Raw genomic sequence first — 27,703 nt, forward strand, 5'->3', positions numbered from 1 at the left:
TTTATGTCCAGGATGTGAGGGATCTGTAAATATTTTCACAGCCCTCTTCTTGATTCGTGCAGTATACAGGTCTTCAATGGAAGGCAGGTTGGTAGCAATTATTTTTTCTGCAGTTCTAATTATCCTCTGAAGTCTGTGTCTTTCTTGTTGGGTTGCAGAACCGAACCAGACAGTTATAGAGGTGCAAATGACAGACTCAATAATTCCTCTGTAGAACTGGATCAGTAGCTCCTTGGGCAGTTTGAGCTTACTGAGTTGGCGCAGAAAGAACAGTCTTTGTTGTCCTTTTTTGATGATGTTTTTGATGTTAACTGTCCATTTTAGATCTCGTGATATGATAGAACCTAGAAATTTGAAGGTTTCTACTGTTGATACTGTGTTGTCAAGTATTGTGAAAGGTGGAAGTATGGAAGGGTTTCTCCTAAAGTCTATCACCATTTCTACAGTTTTGAGTGTGTCCAGTTCCAGATTGTTACGGTCGCACCACAAGGCTAGTCGTTCGACCTCAAGTCTATATGCGGATTCGTCAGTCTTGAATGAGACCAATCACTGTTGTGTCATCTGCGAATTTCATTAGTTTAACAGATGGATCGTTGGAGATGCAGTCATTGGTATACAGAGCTTTATTGGCAGCTAATTCTAACTTTGGGAAAGATTTACTTCATGTCCATTCTCTGTATCTAATAGTGAGCAAATCTCTGTTAATGTGTGGCTATTCCATCCAGACAGGAAACTACTTATTTGTATGCATTTAGAAATGTATCTGATCTCCTATATAGGGCTACAAATATAAAGATAGCCACTCGATAGCAACAAAGAGAAGGCTCAAACTCTTTGCTGTGGTGTGCAGTTCTTTTCAATTCCATTTGGCAGCTCTCTGCTAGCTTGGCTACATGAAGATTTTTTTCTGTCTCATCTTCACACATTAAGTTTTCTTTGCCAACATTTGATTTATTTATTTATTTAGTCACACAGTATATATAAGCGTACGCATGAAATAACTATACAATATATAAGCATATATATGAGTATGTAATAACTACATTAATTGGATATAACGAAAGGAAACAATAGGACAGGAACGGTAGGCACGCTGGTGCTCTTATGCATGCCCCTTACAGACCTCTTAGGAATGGGGTGAGGTCAATAGTAGACAGTTTTTGGTTGAAGCTTTGGGGATTTGGGGAAGAGACCACAGAGTCAGGTAGTGTACTCCAAGCATTAACAACTCTGTTACTGAAGTCATATTTTCTGCAATCAAGATTGGAGCAGTTAACATTAAGCTTAAATCTATTGTGTACTCATGTATTGTTACAATTGAAGCTGAAGTAGACTTCGACAGGAAGGAGATTGGTGATGGGAACGATGAGAAGATTAATAGTAGTGCAGATTTAGTAAATAGTTTGACAATGTTGAAGGAATTATTTGTTTAGCAGAGTGATGGCCTTCAGGAAAAAACTGTTCTTGTGTCTAGTTGTTCTGGTGTGCAGTGCTCTATAGCGTCGTTTTGAGGGTAGGAGTTGAAACAGTTTATGTCCAGGATGCGAGTGATCTGCAAATATTTTCATGGCCCTCTTCTTGATTCGTGCAGTATACAGGTCCTCAATGGAAGGCAGGTTGGTAGCAATTATTTTTTTCTGCAGTTCTAATTATCTATCTATATATATATATCAGAACACATTTCTGCAAAGCTCATCACTGCCTGTTGTTGAGAGTCAGTTTGGCCTAATGGTTAAGGCACCAGGCTAGAAAACAGGAAAATCTGAGTCCTATTGTACTACTGCATACATTTATTTTATCCATAAGCCTGATGTAAATAATAATTACCCAAGTTGAATTTTCTCCCTTGTATTTTAGAAAAAAGTGAAAAAGTGAAAAAGTTTGAACTGAAGCAGTTCATGATTAGCAGTTCAAACAGAAAGCAGGAACTAATCTGATTGAATGTCATGCTAAAAACAAAAAGTAAAACATTAGAAACTCCTATACAGGAAATATTTGTCTAAATTCTTTAAGTGACATATTACTTTTTGGGTGGATTCATCTTTAATTATACTAGAAAGCATTCGCTTTCTAACTCCCCACCCCCAACCTGCCCCGGTATCCTTATATCTTCTGCCTCCAAGTTTAAAAAGACAGATGAAGCTCCGCTAAATGTCAGCATGGTTTGCTGACCATCGTGTTTGAACAGCAACTTCCTTCTTTCACATCCCTGTTCATCTTTAAAAAAAAACACTGTAGTTGCTAACTTGTTGGCAATACTGAAAATATATATATAAAATGAAAAATTTCATATTATTTTAATTTACACTTGGTTTTCACAACTTTGTTTTCTCTGAACTGAATATTTGCTTGTTTTTATTATAAATCATAATTACCTAATGCATCATTTGTAAAGTTAGTTCAAAAGTTAAGTTTCCATGGTTTTACCAATTCCCCTTTGTGACTTTCTGATCAGCAAAGTCAATGGGGAGGCCAGATTCACTTAACAATGGTGTTACACACTTAATAACTGCAGTGATTCACTTAACACAGGTGGCAGAAAAGGTAATAAAATGGGGCAAAACTCACTTAACAAATATCTCACTCAGCAACAGAAACTTTGGGTTCAATTGTGGTCATAATTCAAGGACTTTAGTATTTTGTCCTTTATATTACTCTGTGAATATGTTCTGTTCTCAAAAAGGACACGGTGCCCAATCTTTCATTTTAAACATTCAACTCTGGAATGAGCTTCCCCCAGGACTTCGACAACTTCCAGACCTCCGGACCTTTCGCCGCGAGCTTAAAACATATCTATTCTTTCGAGCAGGACTGGCTTAATAGGGTTTTAAATATGGATTTTATTGGGGTTTATTTTATATTTTGTATTGTATTTTAAATTTAGGCTATTGGAATAAGTTTTTTAAATATTGTTTTTATTGAAATGTATCGTTTTTATTTTATTTGCCTGTTCACCGCCCTGAGTCTTTCGGGAGAAGGGCGGTATACAAATTAAATTATTATTATTATTATTATTAACTATACTGAGACTGAGTGATTTACAAATGGCTTCCAAAGATGCAAGAGAAGCAGCAAATCATTAAAGTCTACTATAAAATCAGAATGATTAAACAATATAAAATTAAAATTTAGTTCATAAAATGTGCTCCAGTATGTTGCAAAATGGCTATACGCACGCTGTAATTCCACAAAAGTACAGACGGACTTTTCCCATCTTATTTTTGGGCATCCTGGACTATAGTTCCATCACTTTCCTCCAGAACTGACCTATGGTGAGAGAACATAGGAACAGGAACTGTATCCAAATGCTTTTCAATGGCTGCAAGCTGGAAAACGCTATTGTAGAAAATAGCTTTAGGCACAGAAACCAGATTGCCTAATGCTTTGGGCAGTGAACATTAGTTTGAGGGGATCTGGGTAATACTCCAGAAAAAATGAAAGAGTCTGACCATGCTTGCACAAAACTTATTTGGCTCATTGAACTGTGGTCCACCCAATACAGTGGTCTGGATTGGAATGATTCACTGAACTATTACAAACTAACCACATGGTCTGGATTCATACAACATACTGGGCCAAATTGTGCTTAGCTAATTTGTACCTTTCAGTAACTAAAGCTGGGGCCTCAGTGACTATACAACACTTTTGATAATCATTAACAAATACAAGACATCGAACAATACAAGCTGTAGAATTATAAAAATATATTAAAACAATAGCTTTACATAGCTCTCTATTATGCTCACTGATATACATACGATATAGAAATAATTCATTAAAAATACAACATGCCAATTTTGCAAAAGTGATTTGGCTGATTAAAGTCCACAGGCTATAAAAGTTTGTTATAACAATACAAACTACTAGCTACTTGACTGAGAACATGATTAGATCCACTGTACAATAAGAATATGACATGCTTTTTGCTTTTACATTGTATGATAAATGATCAGGGCATTTTTTTAAATAAACTAAGTAGTCTGAAGTAATTTTAAAGGTTTCTGAAGGAACTGATAGAGAGAACAACTTTTGTGCAACAGCTTAAATTCCAATGACTAAGTTCAGAAAATATTGTATAGCCCCTCTGACATGCAGCAGTAAGCACAAATCAGATAAAGTGATCAGCTTGTTTTCAGATTTACTGTAATCTGTAACTGTGCACTATAGTTTGTAATTTATCACATCAAGCTAAGAAAGAAACAAACCAACTTTTAACTTAGTGTTGTATATAAGCAGACATAGCTCTTTCTCTCTAATCGCCATAGACTTTTGAGTGTTTCAGTGTTACAATTTATATTATAAATGTACATATTTTACATTATAGTTTGCTGAATTCTTTAGATAGTGTATGAAATGGAGAAGATGTGGAAGCTCTTTTTATTAAAGATCCTTCAATCTCTTTTGTCTTAGAATGACAGCTTACTTACTAGAGATCAGGGAATTATTATTATTGTTAAAATTTGTGGCACTTTTATCTCTAATACAAATGGATCTTAACAGAAATACACAATCTTTTGTCAGTTGGCATTATAATAACCAGGTGATACCATAAACTAGAGCCTTCAGCATATTGGTAGTGAGAACTTTACTTTGAAATACATAATTTCATCATTTTATTCCTCACAAATAAAAAATTTGGGAGTAGATTTAACTGAAAGATAGCCTAGCCAATAACTGTTTCATACATATTTTTATTTAGCAGAGATATTACTTAAATACAGGATACCATTCATCTGAACAAATTTATTCAGAAGGATTTGATGTAGAAATATATGTCAGCCTCAAGTAGTCATATCTTAACAACAGGAATATGATAATGACGGTCGTCTTCAGTTAGAAGGAGGACCTCGTGCCAATTCCTCTGATATTCATCTGTGTATGTTTCTAGGAAATCTTTGGTATTAATCTTATACAACCTATAAACTATTATTTTTACTTCAAGAGAATGCTCGAGAAGAAATAGATCGATCTGTGAAGGGAAAAAAAAGCAAAACTCACAATATAGAAAAGACAAGTTATCATGTACAATTCATTCATAAGATGGTCAATTTTTCTCATAATGTGTATATCTTAGCTTCTGATGCATATGAGTCCATACAACTCTTGTTGATTCAGGAAGAAAGTACAATAATTCATTTCCCTCTGAACCATATCAAACCCCTCCAATTTCAAGCAACATAGTCTTCCAACTAGATCAATAAAAAATTACAGTAATCCAAACCTTTAAAAGCAATAAAAAGTGACAAAATATGCAAGCAGAGCTCCCTGAGGGGAAAAGGTATGGTCAATCAAGTTAATATATTTGTGATGTATCATAATTTCTAAAATTAATGGGCAAGGTGATCTCCACTTCCATTCCACACACAAACACCTAAAAAGTGAACTAATTGTGGCAAAAGGTAAAAGCAGCAGATTCCTCATATAATACTTTTTGTGAATGAAGGTGAATATATGTGTCCTGGGGTAATGTGGTAGAATCTAATCTGGGTCAATCATCGGGACCAGAGGTTTTGTCTTCCGAGCTTTCGGACTTCTGCTGGAGCCCATCTTCAGGGAACTTCTCTCTAGCAGTGTGTGTGCTGTTCTGTGAGTGGTATTTATATAGTGCCTGTTGTATGTAGCTTTTTAGGCGTTGATTGGGGTGTGTTGATCACTGGCTATTAAGTCATTGGCTGTCCAGCCCCCGCCTTATAAGTACTTGAAAACTGGTGGTCAACTGACAAGGGGCCTGTTTCCCAGGTTTCAATTACCGTATTTTTCGCACTATAAGACGCACTTTCCACCCCTCAAAAAAGTGGGCAGAAATGTCTGTGCATCTTATAGAATGAATATTGTGCTGGGGGAGAGAGGTTGGTGTGGCAGCGACATTTGCTGCTGGCACCTGTCACCATTCACCACTGCTGGGGAATGCTAGAGCCTTCGCTGCTGAGCAGCTGATCGGCCTCCTGGAATACTGCCAATCAGCTGCTCAAGGCAGCAGAAATTGCCACTGCCGCCAATCGCTACTGCATTTGGCAGTGCCGCCAATCACCGCCCCAAATGGCTGAGGTGCTGATTTGGTGAAGTGAAGGCTGTCAGTGACAATAGGCAGTAGCAGCGGCGATCCCCGCCATGTAGAACAGCTGATTAGCGGCATTCCGAGAGGCCAATCCAACTGCCGATCAGCTGCTCAGCAGCAAAGGCTTCAGCATTTCCCGGCAGCAGCTCAGCTCAGTTGGCCGGTGGTGGATGCAACGGAGTGGAGCCTTAACAAGCCATGTGCTGGGGCTGCGATAACGTGCTGAAGCTGACCAGGCTGTTTGTTGTTTGCTGCAAGGAAGCTAGCCAGATGAATGCTGGATGGATGCTGGGAGGCAGAGGCAGATTTTTTTTCTTGTTTTCCTCCTCTAAAGCTAATGTGCATTTTATGGTCCTATGCACCTTATAGTACGAAAAATATGGTACATCCCTGGCTCTTTTTGTGCCTGCTCAGCCAACAACCTTAGCAGCTTCAAATTTGAATGTTCAAGTTCCCTAAAGATGAGCTCCAGCACGAGACTGAAAGCTCAGAAGACAAAAACTCTGGCCCCAGTGACTGACCAGGATTGGATCCTGCAACATTTTATGCTTTTATGAAACATAAACGGTCACTGAGAATAAAAAAGCCTTTATCTGGTATCAAAAACAAAACAAAACTGTAGGGTGATTAGAAGATGTAAATTCAGTCCCTTCCATAACTTTTTCCTTTTATATTAAAAATACAAATAAAGAAAACTTGCAAAATAAGCAGAAACAGAAAACTGATTGCTTATTAAGCCCTGTGATTTAAAAATATTGCATAAAATTTTAGTCTAATACTACTTTTCTTGCTCTGGGCAGCACAGAAGTAAATCAGTTTAAGCCTCCTAAGTTCTTTTTTAATGCCAAAATTTATTACATTTTGTTTTTCATTTACCTGATCAAGACCTCTTCTGTCTCCTATTGAGTTCAGATGATTCATCATGTAACTTAAAGGGTCCAAGGAAGTATCCCGTCTAAAAAGGTCAGTAAAAAAGTTTGGAATGCATTCCTGGTTACTGGCCAAGAGTTCATAAGCTTCTATTACTTGATAGAGCATGAGGAATTTTATGGCCTCATAGAATTTATGCTCCATGCTTCCACCGGTAAAAAGAGCTTTGCAAAAATTCTGTCTTTGAGCTTGATCTTTAATACCACTGATTTCCATCCACTACAAAAAAAAAATAGGATGAGAGAAAATTAGCTCTTCAGATCTATGGGAACAGTTGTTTTATTTTGGTGAAAATGTTTTTGGTATCATATCTACTCACAACAAAATTGATCTGCATATAAGAGATAGGCATTACTAGGTTGAGGCACCTGTAGGAACCAAGTTGGTTCCTACAGGTGGAAGGAAAGAACTTCCAGAAGAAGAAGGAAAAAACCCTGGAACAGCTGAATGAAGACTGCAGAAGTTGACTATTTTGGGAAGCAGGGAAGACAAAAATGGAGAGAAAAAGAATGGAGTATGACATCCAGAAAAAGGAAATGAATGAATAGCTGGTATTCTAAATGGGAATATTCCAGCACAGTGGTTCACAGGTATGAAAGATGTTATATATAATGCTGTCAATTCATTAAATAATATGTTTTCCTCAAAGGGATGTTCTTCAAGAGAGGCTACATATTAGTATGACAGGACTACACCTTTAAGCAGTTGTGAGGGGCTAAACCAACAGTTTTTAACCTCAAATAAGGTAAATATATTTGCAGACTTTGACATCTACAGTGCTTTTCTGAGATACTAAAAGAAATATTAACTCATGATTACAGAAATATGCAAGAAATTGTAAAGTAAAATAATTGTAAAATATGTTCTAAGGCATATTATCAAACATTTTTAAAAATGTTTTTTTCCACAACCATATATTGATTGGTCGACCTAAGTTTTAGTTAGCTACTTATGCTAATGGAAATTACTCCTAATATTTTACTAACTTGTAATAGTTACAGCACCAGTAAGCTTTAGACTTTTATTTATCCCTTAATATCTACCCACTTACCTGTCCTTTTAATGCTTCAATACATTTACGTAATTTTCCTAGTATATTTGAACCTGTATATCTTTGTGATCCGAAGCTGTACTGCTGGATCCAATTACATCCTTGTGAATAAAGAAGTTTTTCAGGTAGCTGAAAAAGGAAGAGCATGGCTGATTCTTCAGTGGAGAAGTTCAACAGGAAATTAGGATACCCTGAATCATCTACAGATATTCCTTGATTTAGTCTAATACTACTTTTTAGTCTAATACTACAATTGAGACTGGCATTTTGGTCATAAGTGGTTGTGGTCGTAAGTCCACAGATGACTGGACTCAATTTTATGGTCTTTTTTACAATGGATGTTAAATGAGTCACCACAATAATTAAGGTAATCATGCAGTTATTCAGTGAATTACACGGTTGTAAGTGTGAAACCAGCCTATCCAATGGGTGTTTCATGCTAGAAAACAGTAAAACACAATCATGTGAACATGGGATACGCAACTTGTAATAAATGTGAGCCAGTCACTAAGCACCTGAAATTTGATCATGTGGCTGTGGAGGTGGTGCATCAGTCATAATTTCAAGGATGGGTCACAACTGTTTTTTGAGTCTGTAACTTTGAATATTCATTAAGCAACTGGTCATAAGTTGAGGACTACCTGTAGGTGAACTCTACAAGCATAGGGATAACAAGTACAATTCACCTCTGCCTCCTCATCCTAATGTTTCAAAGGGAATATTTACTTCCAAACAAGATGCTTCCAGTTTATATCAATTTTTTTTCCTGAAAAATTGGGAGGTGTTACATTAACACAGTTCTGCTATACTTGAACTCAAAGTTGTTTCCACTTTTTATAATAATGCCTTAAAAAATCTAAACATTCAAAAAAAATGTTTTTTCCTGTAGATCATCATTTATTTTGTGATTTACCTTTAGTATATCTGTAGCCTTAGTCCATGATGGGAGAGGAAGACCTTGGCTGAATATCTGGAATAGCACAGCTCTCAGCAAACAGTATTTATCTCCACTGACTTGTCTTATATATTTCACATGGTAACTCCAAAATAATGTTTTGTAAGACTTCAAGAAAATAAAAAGGGTTTAATTGGGATAAATGACTAGTCAGAACAATAGTTTAATAATAACAGTAATTGAGAACATAAAGACCACGCAAAGAGTAAGGCCACATGGCCACTTATGGTCCCCAACATTGTTTTAGTGGCCTGCAGAGCCCCCTTCCCCTGATAGTTGGGATCAAACTATATTATATTTTCTACAGAGGTAGACTTTCCAAGGCAACATTCAAATTAAAATCTAGAATAGCAAAATACCCCATCCATATACTACAGATACCAGTTACATAAAAGGCTTCAAAATTTGAGCAACAAACAAGCCAAAACAGAAAGATAGCACTACATTTTCAAAAATGAGGAAAAACAGCCCTGAACCAAAACAATTTTAAAGAATATTATTACATTTGTTCTAGGTCAGGGGTCAGCAATCTTAAACCCTCAAAGAGCCACAAAGGTCCTAACCGGAAGCCCCCCATTCAATTCTGGAGCCGACCGGAAGTCCGGGTCTCCCACCACAGCATCTCCTCCTAGCATAGCATCCTTTTTCCTTTACCAGTCTTAACTGAAAGCCCTATCAATTGTGGAGCTGACCGGAAAACCCACCCCTTGCATAGAGTCTCCTCCTGGCACGCCATGCCTCCCCCCACCAACAGGAAGCTCCTCTCAAAATTGTGGCGCCGACCAGTGATGGAGCTGCAGCAAAGGGATGAAAGAGCCACATGCGGCTCCAGAGCTGCGGGTTGCTGACCCCTGTTCTAGGTAAAGGAATCCAGACTTTAATTGTCACTCCTGATTAGGCTGCACCTCTGTTAATATACTCATGTTAATGTTAGCTTCTGCTTATAATCTCAGGTATAAAAAAAATTATAGTGTAGGATGCAATCCTTTAATTAACAGCAGGAAAAAAAATCATGAGGTTTGCATGAACTAATTACACAATTTTCACACCATAATAACAGCTCACAAAACTATTCCCAATTCTCACAAGGTTAATATGCAATAAGTCAGAATGAATTAAACAAAACATAAAACGAAACTGAGAATTGCCAACAGAAATGCAGTCAAAATGAACCCACTTTGGAAACAATCAGTATTAATTCAGGGAGACCTCAGAAGATCACTAAAAATAGAGCAACTTTACTTAATTATTCAAGAAATTACCCCTATTTACCGTATTATTCACCCAAGGAATCTCATTTTAGGTCTATCATTAAGCCCAAATTACTTTGCAGGAAAGTTTATGTCTACTATCTGGCTATACATCTAATAAAATAAATGAATGGGCAAAAAATATATATGAGAGAAAAACATCCTCTTTTGTTTAAACAAAATTAGGGAACTTGGAAAACTGCTCTTTATTCTATTATCATCCTAATTTCTTTAAACCTGTCATTTATTCATTTATATCCAGTCTTTATTATGTTTTTACAAATAATTCAAGATGGCAAACATTTCCAACATTTCCTCCTATTTTCCTCAACAACAACCACCTTCTGAGGTGGGTTGGGTGAGAGTGTGTCACCAAATCTAGCTTTCATGGCTAAGGCGGAATTTGAACTCTCCGGCTTTCTAGCCTGGTACCTTAACCACTAGATCAAACTGGCTCTCTTTATTTCAGACAGTACAACTTCCCAAGTCTAAACTTAATTTTATAACTAAAGAAAAATATGATTACCAATTTTTGCAATCTCTTAGCTCACAGCAATATACATGAAATCATCTCCCATTTTTATCTGCAAAACGAAAATCCTGTGAATTACATTGAGCTGAGAGCTGTTACATGTCAGGCGCAAGCAACCAGATCCATGTGTGAAAGTTGACCATTTTATTCTACCTACAATACAAGAATCGCCAGACTGCTCGTCACCTAATGGGAACAAGCAGATAAAGTTCCATGGAACTCAGGTGTGTCTGTGTGGAATCAGTCCTAGGTCACTCCCTGCATGATTCCTTGTCTGTTGTGGCTCCAGCCCCCGAACCTGGCCCCATGCCCGAAAGTGACTCTGAGAGTGAGGGGGAAGGGCCGGTAAGGCTTACCTCAGAAGCACCGATTCCTTTGGCCCGGCTCCAGGAGCCAGAACCAGGCCAGTCGGAGGACGTAATGAGGCCGACATCCCCTGATTCCTCCCTTCCTCAGGCTACGCCTTCAGACACAGCTGATAATAATACTAATCAAGCCTGGATCGACCCGCACTTCAGAAGATTAGAGAGGCGGCGTCATCAAAGGGAATATAAGGAGCTTATATAAGGATATATAAGGAGGATATAGGATATATAAGGAGCTTTGGGACTGCTCTCAGTTCCACAGGAAGCAAATTAGCTGAACCGTTTCGAAGTGAGCTGAAGTCTTAATCTGTTTGAACTTTTTGGCAGGCAGCTGCGTTTTCTCTGCCAGGACTGATAGGAGCCATGAAACCACTGGCTGTAGGCCAGCTCGTTACTCCAAAGTGGGGACGGAGACAGAACACTGCCTAGCTGGTAGTTTCCCAACAGCAGCTATGCCACAGTCACCAAACATACTACATAACTGAATGGGGTACTGATCCTGGGACTTGCCTGTTCTAGTCCAGCACTCTGAACAGTACACGAGATGAATTAACACTTTTAATCTACAATGTTAAAACTATGTTCAAACATATCTACATTTTTCTCCCTATTTTGAAAATAGTTCTGAGCTTAACATGCAATTTCAGTAGAGAAGACAACATTTGGTTATGCAACTTTCAGTTTGATATCTCACTTCTTGTATATTGGGATATCACTGTTGTCCAACATGGAAGACATTTTGATTGTCCAGTCATCAAAAAGAACCCCATTTTTGTGCTTTGGCAGCTCACCTCTCTCATTTGTTTCGCCTGCTCTGTTTCGTCTTTCCATTCTTTTGCACAGAAAGTGAGCAAATCAGTTTCGTCCCAAACACTTCGGTTATCTAAACAAAATGTCAAGTATGACTTAATAAAATGAATCTGTTTACATTATGAAAGGTTTTTTTAGCACAAACACATGCAGATATAACAACACTACAAATTTTACTTGTGAATATTCTCTGTAGGTATCTGCTGCACCTGAAATCCAAACAAAAGATCAGCAGTTAGAGCATGTGAAGCAACTAATATTTCACACAACTTTATAACATTGAGAAAGCTAGTTGGAGACTTGGGAATGAAAGAAAAGTATTTATTTGTGCAACAAAAGGCTGGGCTCACAAAGTATAGTTTGCTTAATCAATTAACTGAATAAATTACATTTTTCCAGATTCATGCAACAGACTAAATCATAAACCAGAGCTTACAAACCACATTGGCTGGGAGCAAATTATATGTTAAACACTGTGGTGGCCTATTGGTTAGAATGCAGTATTGCAGAGTAACTCTGCTCACTGCCAGGAGTTGAATTCCTTTGATCCTGGCCGGCTCAAGGTTTACTCAGACTTCCATTGTTCTGAGGTGGGTAAAATGAGGACCCAGATTGTTGGGGGCTACATTTTGACTGTAAATCAATTAGAAAGGGCTATAAAGCACTATGGGGCAGTATATAAGTCTAAGTGCTATTGAAAAGCAAAGCATCATGTGGCTTTCAAATTAAATGATAGTTATCAATATTTACCTATTAACTGTAATAGGTAAAGGCTCTCCATATCCAGGAGCAGTATATTTTCCCCTCTTTTTGAGAAAAAGTTACAGTATGAGCACCAAGGTTTCTAAAGTACAGCCAGCAGAAATTCTAAGTGGGATTAACTAAACTCCAAATTTTGTAGAAGTGAAATTTTAAGGAAAAATGCTAAGAAAGACTTTTCCTCCTCCCCAAATTTTGTCAGTAACCACTAAGCATGCTTGGCATCTGCACAACAAAATGCTGAAAAAAGAAAAAAAAAAAACCCAGAGGCAATGATGTGGGAGTGCTAGAGTCCCAAACAGGAAATACTCCACAATGAAATATTCTATTATACTTCTATCTATTAAATATGTTTGTACTGTAAAATGTAAAATATTTATGTAAAATGTAAACAAATGTAAACATTAAAAAAATGTAAAATAAAAAATGTAAAATAACATTTGACTGGATACTATAAACAGTATTCTAGACAAAATGAATTCTCAAATTTCTCACTTAAAACTGACCTTTTCAGGAGATGAACTAGGTATGCACATAGTTGCCTACAAAACCAAAGAGCAGTGGCAAAAACTGTCATAGTTAACCCAAATTGTTCCTATGCTGCCTGTAACGGAATAGGAGCGGTAGTCAGTTCTGTTTCAAGCCTGTACTCCATTTTAGCCTAGAACAGAGAAAGGAGTGATTAAGCTTCATGACATTTACAGGTTAGCAAATGAAACTGGGGGAAAAAAGATACAAGGGTTGTCCTTAAAGAATACAAAAACATGCCTCAGGCATCCATTCCAGGCCATGGTTACACATCATGCTGCAGCAGGCAGGGGCTGTGAAATATTTTGGACTGAATCCCCCAAACATGCTTCTGAATACAGAAGAGCATAATAGAAGCATTAAAGCTGTTGTGTCTTTCTCCTGGATTGCAGCTTAACAATATAACAACAGAGTTGGAAGGGACCTTGGAGGCCTTCTAGTCCAACCCCCTGCCCAGGCAGGAAACCCTACACCATCTCAGTCAGATGGTTATCCAACATTTTCTTAAAAATTTCCAGTGTTGGAGCATTCACAACTTCTGCAGGCAAGTCATTCCACTTATTAATTGTTCTAACTGTCAGGAAATTTCTCCTCAGTTCTAAGTTGCTTCTTTCCTTGATTAGTTTCCACCCATTGCTTCTTGTTCTACCCTCAGGTGCTTTGGAGAACAGTTTGACTCCCTCTTCTTTGTGGCAACCCCTGAGATATTGGAACACAGCTATCATGTCTCCCCTAGTCCTTCTTTTTATCAAACTAGACATACCCAGTTCCTTCAACCGTTCTTCATATGTTTTAGCCTCCAGTCCCCTAATCATCTTTGTTGCTCTTCTCTGCACTCTTTCTAGAGTCTCAACATCTTTTTTACATCGTGGCGACCAAAACTGGATGCAGTATTCCAAGTGTGGCCTTACCAAGGCATTATAAAGTGGCACTAACACTTCACGTGATCTTGATTCTATCCCTCTGTTTATGCAGCCCAGAACTGTGTTGGCTTTTTTAGCAGCAGCTGCATACTGCTGGCTCATATCTAAATGGTTGTCCACTAGGACTCCAAGATCCCTCTCACAGGTACTACTATTGAGCAAGGTACCACATATATGGTACCTGTGCATTTTGTTTTTTTTGCCTAAATGTAGAACCTTACTTTTTTCACTGTTGAATTTCATTTTGTTAGATAGCGCCCAATGTTCAAGTCTGTCAAGATCTTTCTGTAATTTGAGCCTATCTTCTGGAGTGTTGGCTATTCCTGCCAGCTTGGTGTCATCTGCAAATTTGATGAGTTCCCCATCTATCCCCTCGTCCAAGTCATTGATGAAGATGTTGAAGAGTACTGGGCCTAAAACAGAGCCTTGGGGTACTCCACTGCATACTTCCCTCCATGTGGATGTAGTTCCGTTGAGGACTACACGTTGAGTGCGGTTGGTCAGCCAGTTACGAATCCATCTGGTGGTGGTGCTGTCTAACCCACATTTTTCTACTTTATCTAGTAGTAGGTTATGGTCTACTTTATCAAATGCTTTACTGAAGTCCAAGTAAATTATATCGACAGCATTCCTCTGGTCTACTAATTTTGTCAAAGAATGCAATAAGATTAGTCTGGCATGATCTGTTTTTGACAAACCCATGTTGGCTTTTGGTTATTACTTTGTTTGCTTCTAGGTGTTCGGTGATTCGTTGCTTGATTATCTTTTCCAGAATCTTCCCCGGTATTGAGGTCAGGCTGATAGGTCTGTAGTTTCCTGGATCTGTTTTTTTTCCTTTTTTGAAGATGGGAACTACATCAGCTCTTTTCCAGTCCTCTGGCAGCTCCCCTGTGCTCCAGGATCTTTGAAAGATATAGTTCAGTGGTTCTGAGATCACGTCTGCCAGTTCCTTCAGAACCTTGGGGTGTAACCCATCCGGTCCTGGTGAATTGAACCCGTCTAGGGTAGACAGGTGTTCACTTACCATTTCTTCCCTATTTTAACTTGTGTTTCTAATCTGTTTTTTGTAGTGCTATTTTTGATAGGTTGGATTGTTTTTTCCTTTTGTGTAAAGACAGATGCAAAAAAATGAGTTAAGTAGATCTGCTTTCTCCCTGTTGCTTGTCATCTTCTTGCCACTTTCTCCCAGCAATGGGCCAATTGTTTCCTTGACTTTTTTCTTGTTTTTAACATGTTGGAAGAAGCTTTTTTTGTTATTTTTTACTTTTGTCGCTAGCCTTTGTTCATTGTGAGCCTTAGCTTTCCTCACTTCATCTTTACAGGCTCGGGCTATGCTGATATTCTGCCTTAGTTATTTGCCCCTCTTTCCACTTTTTATATTTGTCCTTTTTGTCTTTCAATTTGTCAGATAGTTCTTTATGCATCCATGCTGGTTTCTTTTGAGATCTATTATTTTTCTTCTTCATTGGTATTGTGCTAGACTGCGCTTTTATAATCTCACTTTTCAAAATTTCCCAAGCTTCTTGAGTTGTTTTCCCCCTGAGGATTCTCATCCATTGAATCCTTCTCAAGCTCTCTCTAAGTTTATTGAAATTAGCTCTCTTAAAGTCCAAGACTCTAGTTTGACTTTGTTCTACTACTTGTATTTGCTTAATGTCGAATTCCAATATTGCGTGGTCACTTGCCCCCAAGGTTCCTGTAGCTTCAACACCTTCTATCATTTCATCTCTGTTAGTGAGAATTAAGTCCAGTATGGCTGATCCCCTTGTTGCCTTCTCTTTTTTTGGGAAAACGAAGTTGTCTGCTAGGTTTGTTAGGAACCTGTTGGATCTTCCACTTGGTGCAGAGTTTGTTTCCCAGTTGATGTCAGGGTAGTTAAAATCCCCCATTACTACTGTGATGTGCTTCCTACATACCTTAGTTAGCTGACTAGCAAAAAGTTCATCTACTTCCTCTGTTTGGTTGGGTGGCCTATAGTATAGACCTATGGCAATATCGTTATCCCTTTTATATTGACCCAAATACATTCAAGATGATTTTCATCATTGTTGTGCTCTATTTCTGTAGAGATGTAGTTATTTCTTATATATAGTGCAACTCCACCTCCTCTTTTATTTGGTCTATTTCTTTTAAATAATTTATATCCCTCTAGCTGTATGTTCCATTTGTCAGTTTCATCCCACCAAGTTTCCGTAATGGCAACAATATCATATCTGCCCTCATTTACTTGAATTTCTAATTCACCCTGTTTATTCCTCATACTCTGTGCATTGGTGTATAGACATTTGAGTCCATTTGGATTGACCTTGTGTTTACTGTCTACATAACCTGTGTTGACTGCCCCTACTTTCTTGCCACCTGTTGGTTTAGTGCACATGGTATGGCACTCACTGTTAAATGCTTGGTTTTGCTTGATAGCAGGGCTGATAGTCTTACCCATACAGACATCTATGTTACATGCACTGATAACCCTTTTAGTTTTCGATTGCTGGGGACAGAAATTTTCTGTATCAGTTAATTCTCTGCCCCCACTGTTCAGTTTAAAAAACAGTTTAAAGCTGTTTTAAAGTGCTCAAGATCCACTCTAAAGCACTGCAGAGATCATTTAAAAACACATTTGAAGCTGAAATTTTGTCAAAGTATGGCTGTGTTTGTGACAACTGTATATTATGGCCATGGCTATATAAACCCAACTACTGGCTGCCTTTGCAATGAGAAGTCTCATGCAAAAGTAGTAGTCTGGTCAGGTTGTTAGCCAAATATGGCCTAAGTTCTCATCCTGGTATACCCAGACTCCATAAAGGCACCAAGGCAGGAAGATCATTTTATTAGGATTTATTCAGAATGTTCTGGTTAAAAAGAATTCCTCTCATTTAATGCTGAGGGTATGCTGAGACCCAGCTTTCCGTCCTTTTTATAGTTAACACATCAAAGGAAATTACAATAAAAAAGTTGATTGGACAGGACAAAAATAACTCGTCCTTTGCATAGAAAATCCGTTACATGGAGTATTACATGTGACCACACATATACCCATTGAAACAAAGTCTGAGGAAAGCAGGGGTATAAAATTTAAGATGTTAATGAGGGAAAAAGTCATAAGGTTGTTGAAGATCACACAGAAACAAACCAAATACCAATTAGCACTAAGAAACTTTCTCTCATTAGAAAACAAACTCCAGACCTCCCATCCTATCCTGGGGAACAAAGACAGTTTTTTATCTTGAAGATTAGGAATGTTAGAGGTTATCAATCAAACCATTAACATTAAATTTTAAAACAAGAGAAAAATGGGTAGAATTAAAATACAAAATAATTATGTTACTTAGCAAGTACAAAACTACTGCAAAGTCCATGTTGTTGGCACTACAAAGTCCATCCTGGGTGACCCTAAAGAGAGAAAGTGACCCAACCTAACCTCATAATTCCTAAAAATAAGGGCAAATTAATTTTCCTATTTTGGGACTCCCATGTCACAAAATCCAGGAAGAAGGTGCAGCCTGAAGCTAGCTTTCCCTTTTAGTTGATAGTACAGGGAAAGAAAAACTAGGGCTATTCTCAAATGGGAAATGTGAGGAGGGGAGGCAAGCTAACTCTTTATCTTCCATGGCTCCAACTCTGATCTGGCCACTACATATTTGTTTTCTGTTTATTTTTCAATGTAAAACCACACTAAATCCAAGAGATGATAACCTGTTAGCCATTGTGAAGTTGGGTGAAGTTTGTTGAAGGATGGCACTCCTTATGCAATTAGGGTAGCCCTCAGTTCCCTTGACAATCTGGCACCGGATCACCACTCATTTGTGCTTCTCTCTAGACTGGGTCAGCCGTGTTGTGAGAATGCACTCCCAGAGACATTGTGTCCTTCCTAGGAAGAATACAGCATCAGGTATATACGGTATATATATCTATATCTATATCTATATATCATGATAACCTGAATGACGTATCAAAACATGAGTACAATAACGCAATCAGGTCAGCTTCTGATTTTTTTAAGCATTAAGCATGTAAAATTTAAGGTTTTTTACAAAAATATGACAAGTCATATAATTAAAAAGGAAAAATGAGCATAAGAAAGGGGTGAATATTGAGTAGGACAGCTTTTAAGTAAGCAGTCACATTACATCCCTGTGGAGGATACTTAATTTCCTTCTAGTATCAGAAAAGTGAAAGGAACAAAGGCACAAATAAAAAAAGGAAAGGCAATGATATCATATTAAACTTCTGAACAAAAGATGGGATATTAGTTTAATAAATAAACTGGCCAAAGAGTTGGCAAGCCAGGAAAGAAAATTTGCAATCAATTCTATGGTAAAAATAACAATCCTGATTCTAACTGTCTAGATAAAGGATTCAGCTTCAGTTTAATCTTCCTCAAATATGATGGGGCATTTACAACATCTCTATTTTTATCCTATCTTTGTATCATATGAAGTGGGCCATTTAAAGTGTGAGCAATTGTTTAGTTTACTCCTTTCCCACTTAGGCATTACCTATTTAACATCAATAAGAAAGTTCATTACACTTTTTTTGTGTGTTGTTGTTTTTAATCCTTGACTACATAAAGTGGGTATCTTGGGTACCAAGTTTTATGTTTCCTGATGACAGGAGAGAAAGTTGCAGAAATCAGCAAGGTCTACATTAAGTGATGGGCAGCTGGAATCAAGGATCAGCTACAGTTAGAGCTATGAACAGTCAGAAGAAAAGCAAAATGTTTTGACAGTCCTTCCAACAATTATTTTCTCTCAAGAACAATATATAATTGTCATAGGTAATGCAAGTTGAAAAAAAACATATTTGAAATTATTACCATATGTTTGCATTGCCTAAGACATTCAGCTGACAGGGATGTGAGAATAAGAAATTTCTTGATATATGCAGCAGAGGTCAAGGTTAAAAGCAACAATCTCAAATTGTTAGTGCAAGGCAAGGCAGATAGTTCTATAAGGGACCTTTTACGTAGCAAAAGCTACAGCGTAACTTTTGGAGTTCTTTCCAAACCCCCTAACAGTAGAATCTATTCCGAGAGGGGTTTGCAAGAGTGCTGTTGGCCACGTTCCAAGTCACTACCCAACTGAATATTCCACTACATAAATCTGGCTAATTTTTGAATGTGAACTCTTTTTTTTTTGCTGGATTCTTCCATGCATTCTGCATTCCTTCTGTGAGTTCATACATAGGTCATCAGTAGTTCTTGAATATCTTTGCCATTCCTTATTTCTTTAATGTGAAAGTTTATCTATAGTCTTAATTGCTAAACTATGTCCCCTCTATGCATGTCACAACTACTCTCCCATGATATATATCCCCTGGAACCTAAGACAAGAATTCACAAATTGCATGTCTCCATCAACTGCAACATTCTCAAGGACACTAATAACAGATGGATTTATAACTCTCCCCTTCAAAGAGGGATACAGGTTCAAACTGTTAGAACAACAATCAACCTGATTAGTTATCGCAGTTCTCAGTATCCTGCATTACAAAATGTTCTCTTTCCTGGAACAGAGAACAGGTTCCTTCCTAAATCCATAGCTGTATTCCTTACAACTTGTAAGACAATTATTTGTCAATGGTCCAGTGTGCATATACTGTACATGCTTATCTTCAGTCATTGTAACCTTATATAAGTGCTTGCTAAGGCACTTTCTGGTGTTCTTCATTCTTTTTAGCAGGATACCAGTGACTCACTGCAATGTGCTAACTTCAATAAAATTATTGTTGGATCCTCTTTAATTGTTGGTGTGTTTTTCCATTGCATCTGGCAAGCCAAATTTGGCCTCATTCTATTCTGTTTTTTGGAAAATTAGCCTAACAGACTGAAAGAGTCCTGATTCCCTTTAAATAATTTCAAATTTTGTGTTGGATTAGAAACCAGGCCTCTACATAGAACAATATATTGTTTGGTGGCCACTGAGTCCATTGCTAAATGCATTATCCCTGCAGATGAGTGTTTAGTCCCTGTTGGAATATATCCAGTGAAGTGAATACTAGGTAGTTGGTTCCACTGTCAACCTATTCTTACTAGAACTCCTCCATTTGTAGCTACTGGCTCACTGGGAGTGTTTGCATAGAGACTGAAGAAGAGCTCACCCTGAGCACCAGAAAAAAGAAGATCTCATTTCATTGGATCAATCTAGTGGCCTCCATGTTTAATGGCACACAAATCTTACAATTAAGAATCTAAATCAAGAAAAGGAAAAAGCAGAAATCCATCTACAAATCAAGGCAAAGGATGAATGTCAGAAAGTATCCAGAAAGAATGTACAGTTCACTGGTGATTGGAAAAGGAGTGTGGCACCTTGCAATTTTGTGTTACAAAGTAGCCTCATGTTCTGAAGAAATCCATGGCACTCCTATCACATTGCTGATTCACATTCAGTTTGTAAAAACTATTAGAAGTACCTGTTTACAAATATTATTTCCAAATGAGATATCTCCCATTGTATTGCTGAGTATTTGATTTTGTTCCACAAAGGGCATTTTTTTTCATTTTTCATTTCATTTTCTGTTAACTTTCTGTTACTTTATACCATTTTTCTAACATCAAAGCATATATAAATTATTATAGGATGCTATGTATGTCATGTTTTGTATCATCTGCAAATATGATAAGCATTCTCTTTACCTCTCCATACAAGTATCTAATAAAAATGTTGAAGAAATAGAGACCAGGATTGAATGTGATGGTATCCTTTTGAATATCTCACCCCAGTTTGACACTGTATTTTTGATCAGTTTGATCACTCTCTGCTTTACTGTAATACTATCCACCCACACCTAATTAGCTTGAGACACATCTGTCAAAGAAAAAAGGGGACTGAAAAAGGATTGTACATGAACCTGGACTTTGGATTCAGAATTTCAGAAACAAGGAACAGAACCAACAACAGCTGATCTCATTTCTTTGTATTTGCATTGCCACACCCATACCAGTGTGGTTTTGTTAATAACTGCACAGCTATTTCAAATTTACAACTCAACATCCACAAGCCTCAAAAGCTGCTCTTTTGCTTTGCAACTTCAACCTCAATATTTTCTTGATGGAAAACACTTCCTTTCTTCAACAGCACATGAGTAATAATGCCAAGAGACAATTATATCTGAAGAATGCTGTAAAGGTTCTTCCTTACAAAACACAAAGGAAAGCACAGAATTAAGGCAAAACTTTGAAGAAAACTTTTGAATGTTCACAGAGGATCTATAGTTTGATGGCCATGTTATCATGGTTGCATGTAAATGGTTCCATTTTAATCCTCAGCACTTGCAGTTAAATTACTCAAATAGCTCTATGGGTCTAGTAGAGACTAGTAGCCTAGATAGATTAATGATAAACCCCTTAAAAGACTTTTTTGCATATGTATTCAATAAAGAATTTTCAAACATGCATTTCATGTAAATGCCATCAGCTAACAGGCTTGCAGGGATTTTAAGGTTTGCAGAAATGCATATGTTTCAAACAACCAAATCTAAAGAGAGGCAATTGACCACAGAGACTGAATAGCAATAGCACTTAGTGCTTTACATCTCTCTCTAAGCGGTTTATAGTCAGCACATTGCCCCCAACAATCTGGGTCCTCATTTTACCAAGCTTGGAAGATTGGAAGGCTGAGTCAACCTTGAGCTGGTAAGAATTGAATTGCCGAATTACAGGCAGCCGGCAGTACAATGGCCAGTGGACTAAATATGCCCAGAGGATTGTTGAGAAGGGAGAGAGGAAAGAAGAGAAATCAAGGCAAGGATGAATGTGAAAAAGCATCCAGAAAGAATGTACAGTTCACCGGTGATTGGAAAAGGAGTTGTGGCACCTTGCAATTTTGTGTTAAAAAAGTAGCCTCATGTTCTAAATCTATCCTGTTCTGAAGAAATCCATCTCAAGTATCTTATTATAAAAGCAGGAGGTTAGACTTTATATTTTTTTGCTTGAACTCAGCACATCTTCCACTATCCTATGCTAAAGGAAAACCTTTCCTTGTATGTTAATAAAAACAGTTTCAAATCAATTCAGACTGGTCACTTTTGAACTGTGAGCTTCCCCCTGTGGTAGAATGGAAGCAACAGAAGTTCATTTTTAATGGGTGCCAGTGTACTCACAGGAAAAATAATGACAATAAAGATGATCTCATCCCATCCCATCCCACCTTTCCCTATCCACAAGCCTTAAGACTACTGTCACTATCTGTACTATCCTCTCTCTCTCACACACAAAAACAGACTCCTTATGACCTTGAAATGACTGGACAAAAAGCATTTTTTTAAAAAAATATATAGCTGATGCTAATGTCCAATCCCATCAATTAATGCAAACTTCCTCATGGAAGCAATTTATTTTACCAGCAGAAATAAAAATTCCTATACTGCATTAGAATAGTCTTCCCTTGCCCAGTCTGTTTCCAGGGCTACTGGCTATTCCTGTTGGGAATCTTGTGGGTCTTCCCTTATGGGAGTCTTTTCTAAACCAAAGAGATACCTACTGCAGGTAGTCAAATTTGTGCCCTGCATTAAGAAGGTAGGTTCAGATGGGGCAGGCAACTACACGCTAGTGAAGCTGAGGGGTGCAGAGGCATTAACATATGCATTAGCAACCTTGGCATTTCTCTTCTTGGGTTTGGGAGAGTTTTATCTATTTTTTTTCTTCCACATATATAGAACTTATCATGGCATTCAATCACGAAGCCCCGACCGCAGCCTCTCAGCTTGCTCTGCAAAGCCAACTTCCTCTCCTCCTCACCCCACAGTCTCCGAAAGCTCATTTTTCCGGGCTTCGGAAAGAAGGCATTCGCGAAGTCAGCAAAGAAAGTCTGCCATCCTCTTCTCCCGCCAAACCCAAGCCCGTCGTCCATACACACGTGCAAAGCCAGCGTGCAAAGGCGCAACCTGCGTATTGGGAGGGGTAGCTGAAGAAGACCTTGCTGGGAAGAACCGACCGCTCAACGGGTGACCGAACCGTGCCGGCTATAAAACGGGAGCCTTCCCAAAGTGAACTCGGGAGCACGAAGCAGGAAGAAAGAGGGGACGAAGGGGCAGAGCCCCAACTTCACTATGCCGCCCCCGCCTCCCCCACGCCGCCTTCCTCCCGTCGAGCCGTCCAAAGGGCGGCAAGCGAAGGGTGGCTTCGCCTGGCGTCTGGACCGCGCTTTTTCCCTCTGGCTTGGCCTGCTGAGGGGCCGGGAGAAGGCTACCGACGAAGAGCCGGTGCTTACCCACTTCGCGGCTGAGCCCGCTGCCTGGCCGCTTCTCACCTACCGCTGCTACACGGGCGGCGGCTGAGGAGCGTGGGGCGAAGCTGAGGAAGGCGAAGGCGGCAGGACAGGCAGTGGCCTCCGCCCGCTGGCTGACAGACCGCGCCACAGCGGCCACGCCTTCCTCGCTTGTCCCCGGAGGGAGAACGGGCGGGCTGCTCTGAAAGCGAAGCGAAGCGGCCTGCGGTTTGTTGTTCCCCCCCCCCCCTTGTTGAAAAACAGAGGTGATGCTCTCCGGAACCCGGCCCGAAAGGATGGAAACTGCCCTGGGCGAACTTGTTTTAGCCATTTTTACGAAACGCCCTATTGTATAATGAGCTTGTCTATCGGAAAGGTCGGTAGTTCGGCGGTTCGAATCCCTAGTGCAGGTCTCCTGCGCGAGCAGGGGGGGTTGGACTAGATGACCTCCAGGGTCCCTTCCAACTCTGTTACTGTTAAACTGAATCGAGATTTTAAAGCGTGTTTCCAAATAAGGGTAGTCCTCGACTGAACAACAGTTCATTTAGTGATAGTTCAAAGTTACAACGGCACTGGAAAAGGGGACCTAGTACCGTTTTTCACACTTGTGACCATTCCAGTGGCCCCATTTGGATGCTTGACAACTGGTTCATACTTATGATGGTTGCAGCATCCGGGGGTGTGTGTGTCAAATGAACCATCTTTGGCAACCTTCTGACAAGCATAGTCAATGGGAAAGCCAGATTCGCTTAACAACCGAGTTACTAATTTAACAACAGCAATAATTCACTTAAAAAATGTGGCAAGGAAAGTTGTAAATGGGAGAAAGCTCACTTAAGAAATTTCTCACTTAGCAACATAAATTCTGGGCTCAATTGTGGTCATAACTCAAGGACTACCTGTACAAAGAAACAGTGCAAAATAGACTGCCTGGTTTACATGCTCGGCTTTCTCAGTTATGCAGTAAGCATACCAGAGCAGAGGGGGAGGGCAAAATGAACCCCCTCAGTAAAGCTTATTTTATCTCAATAAAGCTTGGCAAATAAGCACCTCAGAGAGTGCCTAGTAGTGACCCGAAGACATCTGATTAGGGTTTGCAATTCCACCAGGAAGTCTTTCCAAATGACCAGAACTTTGTGGACCCCCCCTCCCCACCAAATACTTTGAGCCAGTAACTTGCTATAAGCAATGCAGAAAATAATGAAGAACTCCAAGTATGCTTTGCTATTGAATACTTATTCTTGTGTGTACACGCCTTTAAGTCCTTATTGACTCTTGGAGACTGTCTGGACAAGTCCTTGCAGTTTTCTTGGTGAGGTTTCTTCAGAAGGACATCAAAAAGTGGAGGGTGCATACTGAGATGTCTGTTAACTTGCATCTTTTTAAAACATCGGTCTGAGTTGCTTTGCATTATCTAATGCTATGCTTTGCATTATATCTAACATACATCTGACATGCAAGCACACATAGTTAATCACTAATACTAATCCTTCTGAAGTAGGCTAAGCTCAGAAATAAGGGTTAGGAAAGTCATTCACTCTACAGGTAGTCCTGTAGATAGAAAGGATAGACAATATGCATAAATGTAACTACAGGTAGTCCTTGACTTGCAACCATTCGTATAAGGACCATTTGAAGTTATAACAGTACTGAAAAAAATTACGAGAGTTTTTTACACTTACAATCATTGCAGCATCCCCATGGTCATATGATCAAAACGCAGATGCTTGGCAACCAATTCATATTTATGACTGTTGCAGCATCCCATGGGTCATGTGATCATCTTTTGCGACCTTTTGACAAGCAAAGTCAATGGGGAAGCCAGGTTCACTTAACAACCACAGTGATTCACTTAACAAATGTGGCAAGAACAGTTGTAAAATGGGGTAAAACTCACTTAACAAATGTTTCACTTAGCAACAGAAACTTTGGCCTCAATTGTGGTAGTAAGTCAAGGACCACCATGTATTCTTCTACCCACATAGAAATTTGAAGCTTCCCTAGCACATTAGTCTGCTGGATTCATGGAAAATGCATCTGCCAATGGCTATTAACCTACAAACAAAAATGACAACAAACAAAGGTTCCAAGTAACACCTTCAATGAAATCAAACTTCAAGGCTTGAAATTCCTCAAAGCTAACTTTTATTACAGATGTCATATTGGCACATCTGGGAAAACCTAAATCTGAGAGCTTCTAGGTTTTTCACACCCAAAAGAAAGTTCAAGACCTTGCACATGTCCACCGTACATCTAATCATATATTGTCCAGAACAGAAGATATCCTCCTCTTCTTCTCCATATAGCTGCAGGGTACCTTGGCCTGGACTTTCTATAAAGAATTTTATTTTGGCTACATATCTTCTTCACTATCCCCCCTCCCAACTTCTCATGGCAGGCTTGTGGCAGGCCTGAAGCCTGAAGGCACAAAGGTAGAAATAATCTAGGCTTCTAGGTCTGACAGGAATTTAATCTTATTTAAGATGCTTGTGAATTCTTGAGCAATGTTATGAGTGACACTGCTGAAACTGAGTGCTAGATTGCACAGATTTTCATCTAATCAAGCAAGATACTTCTCCCTGCCACCCACAGTTACATGCTATCGATCATTTCCATGATATGAGGATACATTACATCTGTCACCAGGGCTGAATTTTGAATTTGAGTCTCACCTTTTATTTGTCATTGCCAGAAACAGTGGTAGACCTCTGATTATTTTGCTATAATTATTGCCCAGGTTAGTAAAATTTAGACAGCCTTACAGTGTCCTCCGGAAATATTAATTTATTATAAGAGCTATACAGGAAGTCCCTGACATATGACCATAACTGAACCCTGCAATTTCATTCATAAATTATGACAGTCATAAAACAGGTCACCATGTTACTGTGCATGGTTTTATAATGCTTTTGGGGCAGTAGTTAAATAAATCACCATAGATGTTAAGTGAACCTGTGGTTGTTAAGTCAACCCATTGTTTGCTCTGGCCATCCTGCTCCTCCCTCAGAAAATGGAAATAAATGCTGGTTTCCAGAAAGAACATCATGTACAATTGTGATCATGTGACTGCAGAATGCTGCAAACAACTGTAAATGTGGGCCAATTGCTGAGTGCCCAAAATGCAGTTAAATGACTGCAGAGGGGCTGGAGGTTGGAACTTTAAATTGGGGTCATATATCCCTTTTTAGGGCCCATTGTAACTTTGAACAGTTTTTAAGTGACTGATTGTAAGTTGAGGACTACCTGTAATTCCCAGGCAACCTTGTCTTCAGTTGGGGAATGCTATTCTAAAAAATTTAGAGTTGCAAACAATACTATTGCTGTAAAACTTGTAAACGTGATTTTTTCCCCCCTCAAATGATTCAGACTTACTTCAGATAAATGATTATCAATTTCTATCAAGCCACTGTAGTCCAGAGACCAGTTAAATTTTAACCCTGAGCATATATGCAGAAAATAGAAAACAATACTCCTTGAGCAAATAGTTAATTTGGACTGAAGCCAGTGTCTCCAATATTAGTCTGATAGATACCATGAAACTTTTACATACAAATACATAGTTAAAATATGCAAATTAGTTGCATACTTCAGATCAAGATACATTTTAACGCAATTTCATATTTGAGCAAAATGCCTGTTTTTCGCCTTACATGAATTCTGTCTGCAAGATCAAAATGAGTTTTCGGGACTAGTGCAATATATTGTAAAATTCATTTAACCCAGTTTTACTCACATGGGGAATTAGAATACCAGTTATCCTCACAAAAAGCCTTACATAAAGACAAAATAGTTCAAAACAATATGTGAAGCATATAGCAACAATGCCACTTATTCCAAGCACTTCAAAATACTGGCCAAACAGGTAAATATACATTATTTGGTAAAATATCCTAACAAATTGAGTTTGATGAGCTTTCTTTGAGAGGAGCTTCTAAATTATGAGTACCACTAAAAAGGTAGCTTATTTCAGAAAACAGAAAATGCAAAGTTGTCTGAGATGTGATAGTGTTCAACACATACATCAGATTTTTTTTAAAGTCTTTTTGTTGAAAGACTAAAGATAAAGCTTACCTGAAGTGGTCAGGCAATTAGTTGCAAACTTTACTCCTTGATTTGGTTGAATATTTGAGCTGATTTTCAGAAGTGCAAGAAGAATGTTTTTCCAACAGCTTATTTTTCATTTGATTCATACATCCTAAATACTTCACAGGAAACTATTAGAGGATGATACAATAATCCCCTCCAATTATTTGCCTATACAATACTGGAAATCAGCTTTTTATGAAGTTTCTGAGCCAGGTAATGCAAGATCAGCAATGTCTTCTCATACGGAAGGCTA

General features: G+C 38.5%; 1 protein-coding gene across 6 annotated transcripts; it reads right to left on the bottom strand.

Moving 5' to 3' along the window:
• Positions 1 to 3,751: 3,751 nt before the first annotated feature.
• On the bottom strand, positions 3,752 to 27,697 carry OTULINL (OTU deubiquitinase with linear linkage specificity like). Of its 6 annotated transcripts, none has more exons than XM_058178794.1 (9): positions 27,436 to 27,697; positions 17,855 to 18,029; positions 13,217 to 13,371; positions 12,129 to 12,160; positions 11,933 to 12,024; positions 8,953 to 9,102; positions 8,040 to 8,168; positions 6,935 to 7,207; positions 3,764 to 4,969 (listed from the first exon to the last, which is right to left on the bottom strand). In XM_058178794.1, exons 3-9 carry the CDS (start codon positions 13,285 to 13,287, stop codon positions 4,790 to 4,792), a joined length of 927 nt encoding a protein of 308 aa, XP_058034777.1. In that variant the 5' UTR covers positions 13,288 to 13,371; positions 17,855 to 18,029; positions 27,436 to 27,697; the 3' UTR covers positions 3,764 to 4,789. The 6 variants fall into 6 exon arrangements, with proteins under 6 accessions (XP_058034782.1, XP_058034781.1, XP_058034777.1 ...); XM_058178793.1 differs by lacking the exon at positions 27,436 to 27,697 and adding an exon at positions 23,368 to 23,533; XM_058178796.1 differs by lacking the exon at positions 27,436 to 27,697 and adding an exon at positions 23,372 to 23,528.
• Positions 27,698 to 27,703: the final 6 nt, after the last annotated feature.

Source organism: Ahaetulla prasina, chromosome 3 (genome assembly GCF_028640845.1).
Source record: "Ahaetulla prasina isolate Xishuangbanna chromosome 3, ASM2864084v1, whole genome shotgun sequence".
Classification (NCBI taxonomy): Eukaryota; Metazoa; Chordata; class Lepidosauria; order Squamata; family Colubridae; genus Ahaetulla; species Ahaetulla prasina.

What these genes read in the sequence shown, in the direction of transcription:
- OTULINL (XM_058178798.1), bottom strand. Translation starts at nt 13,287, where the DNA reads ATGACAGTTTTTGCCACTGCTCTTTGGTTTTGTAGGCAACTATGTGCA. An exon ending in CTAGTTCATCTCCTGAAAAG is followed by an intron (nt 12,161 to 13,216) that starts GTCAGTTTTAAG and finishes TTTGGATTTCAG; the next exon opens with GTGCAGCAGATACCTACAGA. An exon ending in CCTACAGAGAATATTCACAA is followed by an intron (nt 12,025 to 12,128) that starts GTAAAATTTGTA and finishes CATTTTGTTTAG; the next exon opens with ATAACCGAAGTGTTTGGGAC.